This window comes from Epinephelus lanceolatus, chromosome 20 (genome assembly GCF_041903045.1).
Source record: "Epinephelus lanceolatus isolate andai-2023 chromosome 20, ASM4190304v1, whole genome shotgun sequence".
Taxonomy (NCBI): Eukaryota; Metazoa; Chordata; class Actinopteri; order Perciformes; family Serranidae; genus Epinephelus; species Epinephelus lanceolatus.
Genome location: NC_135753.1, coordinates 37,076,759 through 37,095,066, shown reverse-complemented (window position 1 = coordinate 37,095,066; position 18,308 = coordinate 37,076,759). Strand labels below are relative to the sequence as shown.

General features: G+C 43.4%; 1 protein-coding gene across 1 annotated transcript in view; it reads left to right on the top strand.

Moving 5' to 3' along the window:
• Window positions 1-18,308, top strand: part of reck (reversion-inducing-cysteine-rich protein with kazal motifs) — a 109,565-nt gene that overhangs the window by 27,438 nt on the left and 63,819 nt on the right. Inside the window, exons 3-9 of the mRNA XM_078162551.1 lie at window positions 3,708-3,782; window positions 10,207-10,243; window positions 13,983-14,068; window positions 14,202-14,249; window positions 15,043-15,076; window positions 16,793-16,990; window positions 18,028-18,292. Of these exons, the coding sequence (XP_078018677.1) occupies window positions 3,708-3,782; window positions 10,207-10,243; window positions 13,983-14,068; window positions 14,202-14,249; window positions 15,043-15,076; window positions 16,793-16,990; window positions 18,028-18,292 (743 nt within the window). The remainder of the gene's footprint in view (window positions 1-3,707; window positions 3,783-10,206; window positions 10,244-13,982; window positions 14,069-14,201; window positions 14,250-15,042; window positions 15,077-16,792; window positions 16,991-18,027; window positions 18,293-18,308) is intronic.

Sequence of the window (18,308 nt, the reverse complement as noted above, 5' to 3'; positions counted from 1 at the left end):
CTCCAACAAAGAGCAGTCCAAGAACACCTGATTACAAACACATTATCAGCACCTGGAGCCTGGCATGGAGGACATGTCCCCATTAATGAATGAGCTCCAAATGTACAGTGGTGTACAAACAGAGCTCAGTGCTGCGGAGCCTGAAATGAAACAGTTCTCTTTGTTACCCAAAGTGAAAGACAGGACGAGGCTCTAGTCATCCAGTGTGGCACAACAATAAAATAGATACATAATTTGTATGATTGGTCTTTACAATCTGTCCATCACGTATCTCTCTCTTTAGCTTTTAAAGGCTCCACTTTGTCTTTGATGATATCTGTCTGCTGTTTGCTGCTGAGCGCCATGAGAGCTGTGAGACTGAACCAAAAGCAAAGTTGACGGATTTAAAACTAAAACATCCATCCATCCATTTTCAACTGCTTATCACAAGCCGAGTCGCAGGGACAGCAGGCGAAGCAAAGCATTCCAGACGCCTGTCTCCCCAGCAACACTTTCCAGCTCCTCCTGGGGGACCCTGAGGTGTTCCCAGACCAGATGAGGTATATAATCCATCCAGCGTGTTCTGGGTCTGCCCCGGGGCCTCCTACCAGTTGGTTGTGCCCAGAACACCTCTAACAGGAGGTGCTCAGGAGGATCCTGATCAGATGGCCAAACCACCTCAACTTGCCCCTTTCGATGCAAAGGAGCAGCGACTCCTCCGGATGTCTCTAAGGCTGAGTCCAACCACCCTACAAAGGAAACTCAAGTCGGCCGCTTGTATCCACAATCTCAGTCTTTGGGTAATAGGTCATAGGTAAGGTTTGGGACTTAGATGGACCAGTAAATAAAAAGCTTTGCCATCTCCCTCAGCTCCCTCTTGAACTCCTTTGCTTGTGGCTAAAATAAAAGCAATGAGCCCCCCCCACGCCCCCCAACACATGGCAGATATGGATATCTATATACTGGATAAAGACTCACAGCTGTGGTGTGTTACAGCCACAGTGGCTTATAAAGCTTCCAGAGGCCATTCGTTCTTCAGTCACCAGGAGTTCATGACAGACTTTATCCCCCCTGCAAAAAATGGACTGTCCCAAATACTGAATTGCAGTTGTGTAGAAAACAGATGGCAGGTATGTGGCCAAAAGGTATCCACCAGCAAGAGCCCACATTGGTTGCTGCGTCAAACAAATTTGACTTTTTAATATGAACGTCAAAGTAGATGTTTAGTTTTTAGGCATGTTAGTGTGGGCGGAGATTATTTCTAAAACAGTGCAAAAACACTTGTGTGAACATCCTTTTTCATTTTAAAATGCCGTTCCGAAATGAAAAAGTTATCAGTGTGGTTTTGATCTCAGCTGCTGCTCCAGCTGCTCACCACATTGGTTTCACTTCACTGTCCTTACCTCACGTCTCGTCCTCACAGTTTGAAGATCTCTGGCCCTTGATGAGCAATACACATTTAGACTGGAGTGCAGTCACCTTCGCCCCTGCTGAAAACCTTCCCAGCTCACAATGGCTGATATTTGTTTACTGTTCATGGTACGGTTTTATTTTCCCACAAACGGACAGACTGAATGAAAAGTCTTTTTTCACATTCCTTAGAGGAGATAAAAATCATGACACTGTGACAGCAGACCATCAAGCATCTTTGGTATTCTTTGCCTATCAGTTTTCACAGGCTGTGTTTGGAGTCACTGTGATGTCTAATAGCTGTGGAAGAGAAGACTCCTCTAATCATCCCGGCAGTTTGAGTGTGTGAAGCTGTAAATCTCACCCACTTGGTTTCATGACTTCACACTTCAGCCAGAGACTGTTGGCAGTGGCTTCATTCTCACAGGCTCTCGCCTTGTATGTTCACACAACACTTGGATGTGTAATGGCTAAGAGTGTGTGTGTGTGTGTGTGTGTGTGTGTGTGTGTGTGTGTGTGTGGATACACACCACAAACTTGGATGTCTCATTGAGCATACCTCTGAAGTGTTGGGCCTGACAACATTATCCAACCCTTTCCCATGGCCTGAACACATTCCTCTGGTTAGGAAACATTAGACATGACCAAAGGTGCAACCAGTCCATTTAAACTGTCTCATGGATCAAAGTGAACATAAGAAACTGTATGTTGTGATCTTCATCACTTCCAATAACTCAATAAGGGAACTGGAAGCATTTTTCCCACTGCAGATTCAAATGTCAAAGTGATACTGAGAGTGCTGAGGAGTCTCCTGGATCATTTACGGTAACAGTACCATTTCTCTTTCAGAGGAGCAGTTTGGAATCTGACAGTGAATTGATTTGACCCTAGTCCTGGTGTGTCCAAAGTTTTGATGAGTGAGTGCCAGTTCAGGGAGCCAGCATATCATTCAGGAACATATGATGTTGGTTACTTCCACCAAGCAGTCCCACACATACTCTCCATCACTGAACGGCTTACCACACACCCCAACTTGTCAAATGCTGCCGTTTTGTGATTGGACCTACATGTCTAAATATGACAAGTAAGGTACCCTCCTGCGTTCGTTTTGGATGTTATGCACTTTTGTTTTCACAGGAAATGTTTCGACTCATTACACGCATACAGTCTTTTCAAACTAAACTCAAATCATTGGTAAAACACCTAGATATTACGTTTATTTTCTCAGGTTTTGGGCGTCAAAAGTCGTGGTTCGGTTCAGAAAAAAACATCATAGTTTGGCCTAAAATTCACACGCGAGACAAACAGTGGGTTCCCGGGTAAAAGTCGAGAGTTTGTTTGAGCCATCCACGACCCCTCCTGCTAAACAGGCTTTGTTGCTGTTGATAGTACAGTAGTTGTTGTATTGTGTCATGCTCTTCTGCAGCAACAACGATTCAAACTAAATTTTCATCTCTGTCAGAGAAAACTGATCTGAGTTCAGACTGTTTACTTACAGCACAGCTACACTCACAGATAACTGAGCCTCCTACCTGCCTGTCAAACACCATCAACCCACAAACCTTCTCCAGTCCGGACTGAATGCAGTCTGATGGCCGCTTGCTCCGCTGCCGTTCAGCTGCTAACAAGTGGAGCTAGCTGCTAACAGCCACCGCTGCAACTAACAAACTCCACATATCCATTCAGCAGCTCCACCATCCACAGTCAGACACACACGGCTGATTATTTACTGCTGAATTACAGCTCACAACTCGCACCAGCGGCTGACGCTGCTCCAGTGTGAATATTTTTACTGGCTAGTGAAACATCCTGGCACCGACTATTTACTGGAGTTTAGCAGCCTGTCGCTCATGCAGCATTTGAAGATAATTGCAAGCACGGCCGTTCTTGGATTTCGATGTCTGATAGTCCACCATGAACATTTCTGTCATGTCTCAAAAACAAAAATGAAGCATAGCTTTCACCTCGGTTTTTTATTATCAAGATCTATTTTTATCTCATAATTATCTCATTTTCGTCATGGAAAAAAGGTTGTGGACGAAAAAATTTTGTCACAGTTTTCGTCAGCAAACTTAACACTGCTTGTGTCAGTTACGGTCATTGGAGATACTGCCATCACTGGAAAGACTGTCCTGACTCCAGGAGTGAACATGATCTCTGTGTGTTTAGCTTTGACTCTCTGAGAGAAGATGCGGCTCACTTTCAGGTGCACATTGTGTTCATTTACTGGTAAATGTTTCATTGGGTTTCTTTCTTGCACACACACGTGGATTAAGAAGTCGTTGTATTAATTCTGTATTTTCCTTCTTGTCTCACAGCTCGCCACTATAAAGAGTGAGTCTCGTCTAAAGCATCTCCTCCAGAGGTTACCCAGTTACTGTCCAGAGTTGATGGTGAGTCCATTCTCTCTGTTACAACAACACCTGCTATATTTATTCATTATTTATTTATGACACAAAGACAACTCTCTTTTTTACCAGGTTGGGGTGAAATCATTTACCAATTCAAATATACATGCAGTGAGATGAGACTGCCTGAACTGTGACTCTCAGTTCTTTTGTGCTGCATCGAAGGAAGATTAAAATTGAATCGTGAATGAATGAATAACGGATGATGTATTAAGGGGTTAACTCTGGCTGTAGTGATTTGTTGTTCAGAAGGTTACTGTGCGTCACGTTTCTGTACTCTCACAAGTATGTGGTTATTTAGGTAACTGATGATGATCATGATGAAAATGTACATTTGCCGCAGCCCTACTTAATGGCTTATTTTATCTATTTATTTTATGGCTTTATAAATGAACAAATACCAGTGACTGAGCCTACGAAAGGACAAAGATGGCTGACCAGTCCTGGAATAAAGCGTACAGTGATGAGTGAAGGCTTTACAGTAGTGATGGCCAAATGAAGCCTCATGAAGCATTTTCTTTATTTTCTGAGCCCACTAGATGGCACTCATGGTTTAAAGAGAGAGGCTCAAAGAATGGCAATTCATTGTGCTTTCAACCTTTTGTTGAACAAAAAGTGCCATCTAGTGGGCTCATAGAAAGAAAATGCTTCATGAAGCTTCATTTGGCCATCATTGCTTTACAGTTGTAATAAATCTCAGTGCACTATGATATGCAGCATCTAACATGTGCAAACAATGTGCAGATGCGTTCAGGTACAACAGATCGCCATAATCCAGAACCGATAAAATCGTAGCAGTAACCGGTTTTCTTCTGGCCTCAAAGGAGAAACAGGACTTGTTAAATAAACTGAAATAAAAATCTAAACTTCAACCTCAGCTTTTTAAGAAGATTACCAACCTGAGGTTTAAAAGGCAGGGAGTCATCAAACAAATACAGAGATATTTGTAACTTGAACAAAAACTTTACGAACAGATCTTCACCCCATTATGTAAACATTTAAAAATTGTAGGCTGACAGTTCAAGTGACGTCGAGGGACTAAAACCAAGTCTCAGGACAACATTTAATCCTAACATCAATTTGGCGAAGACTACTGACAACAGATGACGTTGATATTTTGTTTTCATTCATTCATTCATCTTCTAACCGCTTCATCCTCTTGAGGGTCCAGGGGGGCTGGAGCCTATCCCAGCTGACATCGGGCAAGAGGCAGCGTTCACCCTGGACAGGTCGCCAGACTATCACAGGGCTGACACATAGAGACAAACAACCATTCACACTCACATTCACACGTACGGACAATTTAGAGTCACCAATTAATCTGCATGTCTTTGGACTGTGGGAGGAAGCTGGAGTGCCCGGAGAGAACCCACGCTGACACAGGGAGAACATGCAAACTCCGCTCCGAACTCCCACACCCGGAATCGAACCGGCAACCCCCTTGCTGTGAGGCGACAGTGCTAACCACCACACCACCGTGCCGCCCTGTCTGAGCTTTTCATCCCCTTTTAATGCAACAACATGAATGAGCTCAGTCATTAGTTGTGGGTGAGAAGAAAGATTGGAGATCGCTCACCAGCTGAGTGAAGTGTGATGTCCAGTGCTGCGTGCTGTGAAAATAATAACTGGAACTACAAAAACTCAAACTGAGTAAACATTTAATGTTGTGTCGCTGATGGTTATATCTTATGTGAAGACAGAATTAGCATCACCTCTCTAATTAGACCTAAATAGGAAGTGGGTTGGTGGTTGTGGCTGCCAGAAATACTGGAGCACCTGGTTAAACCACATGATCACACACACACACACACGACTAATTAGAAAGCACAGAGCCTGGTTTGGTGCTGGTCTCGTCTCTCTCTCCATGAGCCATTAGATACACACCAGTAATTAGACTGAGGCGGTTTTTTAATGAGCATGTATCCTTTTCTAATTTTGCTGAACTGAGGCTTCACTTACAACAGCAGGAAAGTGACAGAAACTATTCAACTGACAAGCGTAAAAGTGTATTCTTGACCCCGAAAACACAAAAATCCCTAATTTAGTTTACTCAGTTGTCATGGAGATGGGTTAGTTGTCATCATGGGACCTAAGTGTCAGCTCACAGGAGCATAAAGACCACAGTGTACAAGATGATCAGGTGAGGAGCCGCTTACACAGAGCACAACATCCTGTTAATGAAGAGGAGGGTAGAGGGGGGGTACAGTGATGACAGTCACAACCAGGACAGACACTGCTTAATGAACAGAAACAAGAAAGTGATGCCCGTCAAAGCCCGAAGACACTGAAACAAAGCATCATCTCAGTGAGTGTCAGTTGCTGTGAAGAGATAAAAAAGAGTTAATGACGCTGTGGGCTAATGGGCACGTAGCTACTTCCATGTTTCAGATGATACGTCATGTTTGTAGTCGACCAATGAAGATGAGTTTACATATCACCTTGGGTTCGTCCTTCACCTTCTCAAAATGATCCCACGCTTTGGATTTCCTGCCCGACATGTTATTAACTAGCCTGTGGAATAACCGCAGGTACCAGCCCTGGAAATTAGGGGCTGTACACATGCTGCGTCTGTAACCGGCTGGAAAACGGGAGGTCGGGCCCCGTGTGCGACTGTTGTGCCTTTTTTGTGCCAGCTTTCAAGAAGCTAACTGCTAGCAACACACGCTAATGTCTAATAACTACTAACAGGTTTAATGAGAGAGTTGAGCCGCTTTGGTGTTGGTGTGACTTCATTTGGACCGTTGAACAGCTACTGCTGTGTTAGCTTGTGCTTACTGGGCAGACAGTCTGCTAGAGCTGGTCTAAACTGTGTAACAGCAGCAACAGAAAGTTTGATTACCTGGTGGCGAGTCCAATAAGCAAGGACGGCAGGAGTGTAGCCCAGGACACTGCTGAAAGAAGATAGGTCCTAGTTCTTACAATACAGATGCAACAAAAAGGCGGGTTCTATATTAGCAGAAAATCTTTAATAAGAATACTGCGCACTGCACAGAGATGATTAATGAGCCCTTGGTCCCCCAGCAGGTAAATCTCACCAGGATAGTATTATCAACATCTAGAGTTTATATTCCATACATCCATGTACAGTGGCTGCAAAGGTTTGGGCACCCGCGGTCAAATTTTCGTGTACTGTGAGTAGACGAGTAGAAGACGAACAGCTTGCCAAAAGGCATGAAGTTAAAGATGACACATTTCTTTAATTTTTTAAGCGAGATCACTTTTTAATTTAAACGTTTTGCAGTTTCAAAATAACAAAAAATGAAAAGGGCCTGAAGCAAAAGTTTGGGCACCCTGCATGGTCAGTGCTCAGTAGCGCCCCCTTCTTCTAAACACTTCTTGTATCCAGCTCAGAGTCTTTCAGTTCTCGTCTGGAGGATTTTCACCCATTCTTCCTGCAAAAGGCTTCTAGCTCTGTGAGATTCTTGGGCCGTCTTCATGCTCTGCTCTTTGAGCTCTATCCACAGATGTTTAATGATGTTTAGGTCGGGGGACTGTGAGGGGCGTGGCCAAACCTTCAGCTGGCTCCTCTTGAGGTCGTCCATTGTGGATCTGGAGGTGTGTTTAGGATCGGATTGTCCTGTTGTAGAAGCCATCCTCTCTTCATCTGCAGCTTTTTTTACAGATGCTGTGATGTTTGCTTCCAGAATGAATCCATTCTTCCCTCTACCTGTGAAATGTTCCCCGTGCCACTGGCTGCAACACAACCCCAAAGCATCATCCATCCACCCCCGTGTTTAACAGTTTGTTCTCCAAACATACCTCAAAGTTCTGTTTCCAAAAAGCATCAGGCTTGTTCAGATGCTCTTTTGCAAACTTCTGAATTTCATGGTGAGGACACAGGAAAGGTTTTCTTCTGATGACTCTTCCATGAAGGTCATATTTGTCCAGGTGTGTCTGCACAGTAGAACAGTGCACCACCACTCCAGAGTCTGACAAACCTTCCTGCAGGTCTTTTGCAGTCAAACAGAGGTTTTGATTTGCCTTTCTAACAATCCTACGAGCAGCTCTCTCACAAAGTTTTCAGCTTGACCTCCACAGTTCCTGTTAACTGCCATTTCTTACTGACATGACCAACTGAGGAAACAGCTCCCTGAAAACACTTTGCTATCTTCTTCTAGTCTTCATCAGGTCTTTTAGTTTTCAGAGTGCTAGGCAGCTGTTTAGAGGAGCCCATGGCTGCTGATTGTTGGGACAAGGTTTCAGGAGTCAGAGTCTTTATAAAGCTTTGAAATTAGCATCACCTGGCCTTTGCTAACGATGACTGTGAACAAGCCAGAGCCCTAACAAGCTCATTAAGGTCTGAGACCCTGGGAAAAGCTGTCTGAGAGCTCAAATGTCTTGGGGTGCCCAAACCTTTGCATGGTGCTGCTTTTTCACTCTTACGTTGTACAAGACAAAAAAAAATACACTGATCTTGCTTAAAATGTTGAAAGCATTAACTTCATGCCTTTTGGAGATCAGCTCATCTTCTACCTAATTAGCTATTTACAGTAAATAAAATTTTGCCCATACTTTTGCATGCCACCGTAACTATGCACCAATTCTGAATGTTTCAGCTTCATTCATGATGGTGTAATTGAGGCCTTTTCTGACCTGAAGAAGGAAACTGTGAGAGAGACACTGCTAACCTGGTCTAATGTAGATATTCTCAATCATATCAGCCTCTATCAGACACGTATGAACAGAGGCTTTCAGGGTCGACCAGAGAGATTTCTGCTTTAGCTCATCTAAACTGCAGCATTACTCTTCCTGTCATGTTGTTGCCTTGTTGGCCCCTGCTTCATCACAAATCATGTTTATGCTTCATGTAAAGACGATGTTACTCCTCACTCTGCCTCATAAATGATGCTAACGCCTGCTGACGGGATCCTTTGTTCCCCAGCCAAGAGACACGGGGGGAGTGTTAACTGTGACGTGGCTACTCTGCACAAATGATTGTCGTGTAAAAGCAGAAGAGCATGGAAGCGATGTCTTTTTTTTAAATTTTTTTTTAACACATTTCTATTTGCATGTTTTTCTGTGCTGCTGTGCCTATCTGTGTCTCTGCCCCTCAGGCACAGGAGACAGACGAGCTTGTTTGTGATGATTAATCCCACAACTTTTCACCACAAAGCCAACGGGAGGTTCATAGGATTCATATGTTTCCCTGTGTTCCAACACTGTTTTGATCCAAAGACTATAATGTTTGTTTTCTGTGAAATTAGAGAAACCAACTTTTTACATCTTGAGCATCTCAGACGATTGTTCAGTGTGTTTTCTATAATTACTGGATAATGAGTCTTCCCGTAGCCCAAAGGGTTTCTCATCACGTACCAGAAAATGATTCACCCCATCCCGAAGTATGTACATAAAACATGTTTAATTATAAGATATTCACATGGTTAAGCATTAATGTGATACTTACATGATCAGGCTGTTCTCATGAACCGTTCATACGTATACCTTTGGAAATGTATGGACCTGAATTCAGATTAATCCCATGTAATTTGTGTATAACCCACGTAATCGGGAAGGTTGCGATCAGGTAATGAATGCGCTGATGAGTCAAGAATGTAAAAGTATAAAGAGCGAAACTCCGGATAAGGAGGCAGGTTGGGGTCAGACAACACAGGACTTTCCCCCAGGAGACCAGTGTTTGTGTCCCGTGTGCAACCAAGTAAATATTTTGTTATTTTAAGGTACATTGTCACAGTGTTTCTTTTCTGAAACCTAGCCTACGTAGGTTCACGTTAAGTACGCAATGTGATAACACCCAACCATGTTTTTTTTCCTAGACCTAACCTATGTAGCTTTACTTGCCTTAACTTAACCTATGTTACTTTACATTAAGTATGTAACTTAACGTTAAGTACATGGCGTATTGACACCCAGTCATGTTTCTTCTTCAAAACCTAACCTATGTAGTTTTACTTGCCGTAACCTAACCTATGTTACTTTACGTTAAGTACATAACGTGATGATGTCCAACCATATTTCTTTTCCTAAACCTAAACTATGTAGCTTTACTTGCATTAAACTAACCTACGTTACTTTACATTAAGTATGTAACTTAACATTAAGTTCATTACGTATCAGCACCTAACCATGTTTTTTTCCCAGACCTAACCTATGTAACTTTACTTGCCTTAACCTAATCTACATTACTTCATCTTATGTGCCTAACGTGACAACTAATTCGTTAGATATCATACAAACCATTGTATGTGCAAGTTTGTAAGATACCATAGGAACTGTTGTATGAGGATATATTGCCTGTATATTTCTCATTATGATATCAAACTCTGTGTAACATGCTTAAGTTCTCAGCTGTTGAACTTGTCATTGTTGCTTCAAAAACTTAAATTCGGGCATGTTTCATTAAACCTCAAGTCATCTGACATCAACCTTTTTCTTCTGCTTTATCTTCCAGAATGAACTTTGGATGTGCATCAACTCCACACTTCCAGGTAAGAGAAGAGTGCTTATATTAAACCCTGTGTGTGTAGCATGTAAAAACTTCTGACTGTGGCATCTCTGAGACACAGGGCCCTGAAAGGGCCACGTGAGTTGGCCCACCCAGATCTAAAAATTTACTCACATCATGTGCGTATTTTTGTTGTTTTAAAAAAAGTTATGGTGAATATTTTGTTTAAAATTCAATTATGCATATATTTTGGATGAACGTGATTATTGCAGGCCTCCATCGGCGCCGGCGAACAGCAGACAGACACAGTACGAAACTAGGTGGTGAACACAATGGAGCATTTAGTAGCTTAAGAGGCAGATTTTTCCCTTAGAAGTTGGTGGAGACCAAAAAAGAGCTAAAAGATAATGAATACTGGATTTACATTTGTCAGGCCAGCAGGAACAGTCTGTAAGTTAAAGCCAATGTTGCTTTATGTCTGTTGGATGTGTCATATGTGACTGTGATATTCACCTTGTTAGGGGCCGATGCTAGGTGGCAATAAAAAAAAGATGATTACAGCTTTAAAGAAAATGCAATCACGTAATAATTCTGGTGCTACAGTGAGTTGAAAAATGATTTAGAAAACATAAATAGTTTGGTGAGTCTGTTATTTCACTATGGAGGCAGAACAAAGTCTCAAATCGATCTGACTGTGTTTACAATGAATTAAAAGAAGACACCTCGACTCTGAAAATGACGCGAAACATGACATTTAATCCGAGCTGTATCTACTGTGTGTACGTGGCTGCGTGAGAAGTAATGGTAGCAAATGAAGCTGTTAAAGCCGAGTGCAGAGAGAGCTGGTCCTGACCAGAGCAGAAAGCAGATGATGGATCAAAGGCTTAAATCCTGCCGCCTGTGCTCGGAACAAATCTACCTGTCAGAGGCCCAATAGCCTCCAGATTGGGAGGTATTGTTATAAACACTGGCGTCCAGACAGCCTCGGCAGTCTATAAAGCATGAGCCCGCCTCCCTCAGATCCTCTCTGAGTCTGAGATATCATCGATTCTCTGATGTTCACTGCATTCCACGAGCTTTTAGGGACTTAGTCTGTTGGTGTAACCACTTCTCCTCAATTAATGATTTCCTTCATTTCTCAGAACTGTTTGTCTTAACTCTTACAACATACTGTGGAACTTTGTGGCGCTGAACATACACACAATACGTTTAATAGCAGGGGTCGAACGGTACACACAATCCACAGCTCGGTGCAGCAGAGAAAACTAAAGAAACACAAACGCTAACTTTTGTGGTCGATTATATATCTAAACCATGCTAATGAGGTTTTATGGTGATGTTTTGTGAGTTTTTAAATAGTTCCAAATCCCTTTTTTGTGTTTTTAGAACCTATATAATCTCTTTTCAATGTTTTTTATCTCAACATTTATGTTTTTAAGAAGCTAGCAATGAATATAGCACTTTCTAAAGTTTCTTTCCACCCAACAATGAGAGAAAATGCCCCTCACATTGCCAAAAATCAGATAAGAAGACTGATATCTTTTGTCTCTGTACCTCTGTGCTGAATGCATAAACACTTTACTTTTTATATATACATTATGGGGCTGCCTCTCATCTGTGGCTCATCTGTTGATTGAACTTTGTGAGGTGTTGCCTCTGGCACTGTTCTGACTTTTGGCATGACCATGAAAGGACCACATGTTGTTTATAGTTTTATTTCTTATCAGTAAAATTGAGTGTCACATTTTCTTCAGAATAAGTTTTAATGCAAAAATAGGACTAATGAGACTGTTGACCTCCATGTGTAAATCTGGTCACTGTAGCAACAGTGGTACATTTGAAAATGTCTCTTTCCAGAAATCATGATCTGGATACTCGAGATAAGGTTGAGTTTTTCCCCATAGACCACCATTATAAAAGAGACATCTGTAAAACTGTTGACAAGACACCTCGAACTGCAAACAAGGTCAACGATGACTCTTTCTGTTGTTATTTTATGATCTACGAAGGGATTACATTTGTAAAACTTTCCTGGAGCCAAGGAAAGTGATTTTAAAATCTGTGATGTCATCATGATATAGATAGTATAAAGTGCTGCACACCTAACACCAAAACAATTTGGGCTGATAAACAGCATGACAGGTAAGAGGAGAAACATGCATTTTTGATTTGGCCGTGAACTGTCCCTGTAAGTGTAGAAAATGTATTATAGAGCCATGTAAGTGCAGCATAGTAAATGTTAGCCAGTGGAAGTCGCTCTAACAAAGGACATCTTTCAAATGCCTTTTGATGTCACTGTGAACAGCAGCGCTGGAGCTGATGTTGAGCTGACTGTCAGTTCTTCCCACTGACATTTAACTGGATTAATGTCAGGCTTTGGAAATGGAATAAAAATAAGTCCTCTTCGAAGTGTCTTTGTTGCACCGAGCAGAAATGTGGGTACCGGACAGCCAAAGCATTAGACGGGAAAAATGTCTGAGGTTGTCTGAGTGGATGCTTTGCTGTGATTGGTGCATAGATGTTCAGGGGTGGTGCTGAACATCGGTCAATTGTAGCAAAAGCAGACTCAAGTCACCACAGAAACTTTTTCTAAACTAAATAAATGACTTCCTGTGTCCCATCTCTTCACCAAGATGAATTTAAAGATCATGTTAACAGATCCAAAAATATATAACTATGTAAAAAAAGAAGATGCGACACCAGTGCACACAATGCACCCGACCCTGATGCCAGTACCTGCAGGTGGTGGCCCACAATGTGGCAGCTCCATGTTGTTCATTCAGGCCGAGCTCGACCGGGCCCCATGGCCTGAGGCCCCGCCACCAAATGCAGGCGATGTACTCTTTTCCTGAATGTGCTGTTTCTTTGAGGTCTTCCTGAATCCCTCTTAGGAAGCATTCACACTGGCGCTATTTGGTCCACTTCCACAGATAGTTTGGTTCATTTGGAGTGGTGTGAACGCTCATTCGAACTCTGATGCCGACCAAACGAGCGAACCCTGGTCTGCTTGAAAACCGGGGGTCTCGGTTCACTTGCAAGTGAACCCTGGTGCTGTTCGCTTACAGTGGGAAATGCATGGACTATCCAGCGAGCCAAAGAGGGTTTTCTTCTTCCTCATGCTTTTCTTCTTGGTCAGTGGTCTTCTCGGGCAGTACCGCCTCCAAATGAGCAGCTGTTGTAACTGCGTGACGTTGTCCTGGTGGTTTGGTCCAGGGTGAAAGTGAACGGAACCAAATGAAGGTGTGACATTTTTCGGCCCCGCCCAATTGAACTCAGTCACCCGGTCTATTCTGGTGTGAATCCCTCTTAGTCTGGCCCCTCCCCTGGGACCACTTTGCCTTGGGAACCCCTGCCACGGGATATTAGTCCTGGACAACACAGCTTCCAGGATTATGGGGAAACGCAAACCCTTCCACCAAGTTAAGGTGGCGATTCTTGGAGGTGTTCTGAGCACATCCAACTGGTAGGAGGCCCCAGGGCAGACCCAGACCCCGCTGGAGGAATTACATATCTCATCTGGCCTGGGAACACCTTGAGACCTTCCAGTAGGAGCTGGAAAGCGTTGCTGGAGAGAGAAATACTTTGCTCAACCTGCTGCCCCGGCGACCCAGCTTCTGATAAGCGGTTGAAAATGGATGGATGGATGAAAGAAGTTGCACCATGAACACTATATTAGCGGTGGACAACACATATATCAGGCTTTTAATAAAGGGGAGTCAGTCTCCATGAAATAGATACACATAACATTATGTTTGATTCGGTGGTGTTTGATTTGTCTCCAGGAGTATCCAGGAAGTCAGACGGCTGGGTGGGACTGGGCTGCTGTGAGCTGGCCATCTCAGCTGAGTGTCGCAGGGAATGCAGACAGGTGAGATACAGTGAATGCAGCATGTCTGACTTTATTTGTAACAGTGACTGCCCTAACATGCTCAGACCTATAGGTCCACTTACGCAGTGTTTGCTCTTCTATTTATATGATGTCATTTCCTCTTCCTTTATAGGCATCGTCTAAAAATGACATAACAAAAGTATGCAAAAAAGTCACAGAGGTAAGTCCAGTGCATTTAATCTGAGAGCAAATGAAATGACATATGACAGTCACTTTGGTGGATGACGTGTGATGCCGACGAGTTAACAGCTTAAGTTACAGTATGTTGGGTCATCCTCTGGTGTCACATGAGCATCGTCACCGTCCCTTTGTTATTTTCTGACCATTCATTATTTAACTCATAACGCACAGTGAAAAGTAGTGATGGCCAAATGAAGCCTCATGAAGCATTTTCTTTATTTTCTGAGCCCACTAGATGGCGCTTTTTGTTCAACAAAAGGTTGAAAGCACACTGAATTGCCATTCTTTGAGTCTCTCTCTTTAAACCATGAGCGCCATCTAGTGGGCTGAGAAAGTAAAGAAACTGCTTCATGAGGCTTCATTTGGCCATCACTAGTGAAAAGTCCCAGTGCTGTAACACTGTATATCATCACTCATTAATGCTTCCTCTCCAAAATGCAACTGTTTAATAATATTTTATAAGTCTGTGGTTAAACATTTTCATCTTAATGACCGATAGAGCGTTGGTTCCCAACCTGGGGATCCCCAACGAGGCCCCAAGATTAATCTGAGTGGTCACAACATGGTCAAAGGAACCAGAAGGATCATACAGGGTATTAGTACATCTTTAGGCCTCTATCAATCTGACAGCTGCTCTTGACTCACATCCTTTCTAAGGCCAGAGTCCTTTGATTTAGTCATTGTAAACGGTCACTCAATCAGAGCTTTAAAATGCATTTTTGTTTCACACTCTGTTAAAGTATATCACCACAACTTTGCTCTTCTCCCTCCAGAACTCCCTCTACAGCTGCATCACCAAAAATGAAAGTGAGTGGTCACACACACACACAAGATAAACAGCGAAGACGCCAACAATTGCAAACACTGATCTCAAATCTCCTTCCAGCCAATAAATACATAAGCCCATCAAACACACCACTATCTTCTCGGACCAATAGATGGGCTTGTTTGTATTCTTTCTCTGTTTCATACACAACATGCACACACACACACACATGGAGCAGTGTTATTTGTCTGACAGGATATGAGGTCAGTAACTTCCTGTTGAGGGGTTTGTTGTTTTTATAATCAAATCTGAGTGTTTATCTGCCTGAAGCTGAATCCAATCTACAGTACAGGAGTCTGAGCAGCACTCACATTGTTCAGCACAGAGTTTGAATAACTCACAGATTTAAATGGTGTAACCACTGTAACACTTTCACTGGCCTCCATGCTGCTTTTTTCTGATAACTAAACTGTTTTCTGGCGTGCTCATGACGTTAAATGTGACACAACAGATAAAAAAAATACAAAGACATATTCGTCCACCGCCAATGAGAAAGGAGCCCATCACCTACTTTTATTGTGTTCTCCTTGTTTAAAAACCTACAAAGACATGCTCATGCTCATGCTTGGTGGGAAAATGGAGTTATGCTTCCTGAAAGGAGCCTCTGATGGTTGTAGGGCTGTACTAGTCTCAGAATTCTTCGAATTCGAATCAGATTTGGCTGTTCAGTGCAAAGAATTTAAACAGGATTTGGTGTGATAATAAACAAGCCAAGTTAGCGCTCCATGCTAATGCATGCTAAGTAAGCTAACGGCTGATCTTAAATGTGCAACAACTAATTTTTACTGACACTAGATATAAAACAAAAGCCAGAACCTGTATTGTATTACATTACTGTGAGCTGTTAACGCATTACTTTTTACGCACGGGCCACGCTGCCTGTGTGAGCAGCGCTTGTGTCATCTTGTCTGTTTTTTTCTGTGTGACGCATGAAGTTTTCAGCAAATACAGACAGTGAAAATAGTCTGTTGATAATTATATTGATGTTATATCACCTTTAATACAGTTTTACTGCCTATATCTGAAAACATGAAAAAAAATTAGTTCAAAAATTTATTTTCAGCTTGACACTTCCTATTTTTGTTTCAAAATAAAAGCACACAGACAGCATTTCTGTGGACAGAATCCCTTCATTTGGTAACACACGGCTTGTTTTAGTGAAATACTTGCAGCATCGTGTTAACTTGTGTGAATACAGTACTCACAGTAGCTGGCAACGTTGTCTGTGTGAACATCACATTTATGTGAGTGGCAGCATTTTAGCAAGTTAGCCGTCACGCACTGCTCACATAGGCAGTGTGGTACGGGCATAAAGAGAAAGCAGAAGCAAAGCCTCACTTCCTCCTGTTAGCTCCCTTCGTCTCTCTCAGACTCACCCTGGCTCTGGGTCTGCAGCTGCCTTTACTGGAAAGCAGCGTGAAAGAGAGGAGCGCTCACTCTGCAGCTAAGTCTGAGGACCAAAATGCCCCCAGATGTACACTTAGAAGAAGACTTGAAGAATTTCATTCAGCTGTGGGGTCCCTGACTGATGATTCGAGTCTTCCTCTTTCAGGGGGCAGCCCGACATGGTTCCTAAAGGAATAGTTTGAAATTAACAGTCTTGCAGACAGTGGTATTAAACTTTAAACTATTAAACTTTTCTTCTCACACTGAGCCAATTTGTGTCTTGAAGTATTTATTCGTGTGTGTTCCTCCAGTGGGCTCCACATGCTGCAGCTATGCAGGGCGTCACACCACCTGCAGGGAGTACTGCCAGGCCATCTTCAGGACCGACTCGACCCCCACTGTGTCCCAGATCAACGCCGTCAAAGAATACTGTCAGAGTCACAGCGCCCAGCTGCTCAGCTGTGTCAGCAACTTCACCAAGTCTTACCCCATACGCAGCCCGATAGACAGTAAGTCCATCCACACCTCACCTGCACACACACAGCTGACACAGGAGCACTGCAGACCAACAAGTTGCATTTGTCAGTTTTACTCAGAACCAGCGCCGGGACATCAGCAAAAGGACATGATTAGATTTAGGCAACAAAAGCATGTAGTTAGGTTTAGAAAAAACAACACGTTTGGCTCAATGTTCACACAGGAAGTGAACACCAGGCTCCTGGGTGAAAGTCCGCAACCAAAGCCAAGATGTCAGTAATGCACATTGTTAGATTTAGGCAACAAAAGCACGTGGTTAGGTTTAGAAAAAACAACACGTTTGGCTCAACGTTTATACAGGAAGTGAACATGGGTCCGGTTTGTTGGACCCATCCACCACCCCTATAGGGACGTTCAGCCCATGATATTATGTAAAAATCAGCCAGCGCCGTATCGTACTGCTGTGACAGGTGCTGTCCAGCCAACTGGCAGCGTTTCATACCTCGTGAAAGGTTCCATCCGCCCACTTACAAACTGACACTGCACGGCCACATATACTGCTGCGAAAGGTGGCTTTTGGCGTCTCTGTCTAACGCCGCAATTGCTAATAAAGCAGGGTTATTTGACGACTTTGGAATGACATGGACTGGGCATACACATGCGAACCAGACAGGCTATATATGGGGCATTGAAACCCAACGTCCTGCCTGTAAGGAGAGGGACGACAGGAAGTGGAGTTCCTCAGTGTTTTTAGGCGAGGGTGGTGTTAGAAGCTACTGATGAACTCAAGCTATGCTATTCAACGGGCGTCCTGCATGCAGCAGTGAGTACTACTTGCAGCAGTAGGCTGACAGCCAATCATAGGGACTTAGGCAACCCTCTTTCGTCATGCTAAAGTGGGCGTGGTTTCATTTTAAGTGGGTTAGGAAAAGCGATAGACTAGAACTACACACAGTCTTGATAGATTGTTATTTTCAACATGGAAACAGGAGTGGGTGACATGGATAAAATATATCATGATGTGGTTCATCTTCCAGCACTTATCGTTCATTCCATCCCTCACGTCTAGGTCTGTACTGCTGCGACCGGGCGGAGGCTCCACACTGCCAGGAGGCTTGCCGGCGAATCCTTCGCACCATGAGCACAGAGCATGAGATCATGGAGGGTTTGATCGAGGAGTGTGGCTCCCAGCCTCTCCCTCAGGAGCCCATGTGGCAGTGCTTTCTGGGCAGTGCCCACCCTCCCTCCCCACCTGAAGAGGAGACCCCCCATCCTGCCAAGATGGACTGTGCCAAGCTGCACTGCTGCTCCAAGGCTAACACGTCCCTCTGCAGGTACAGCACGCTGCTC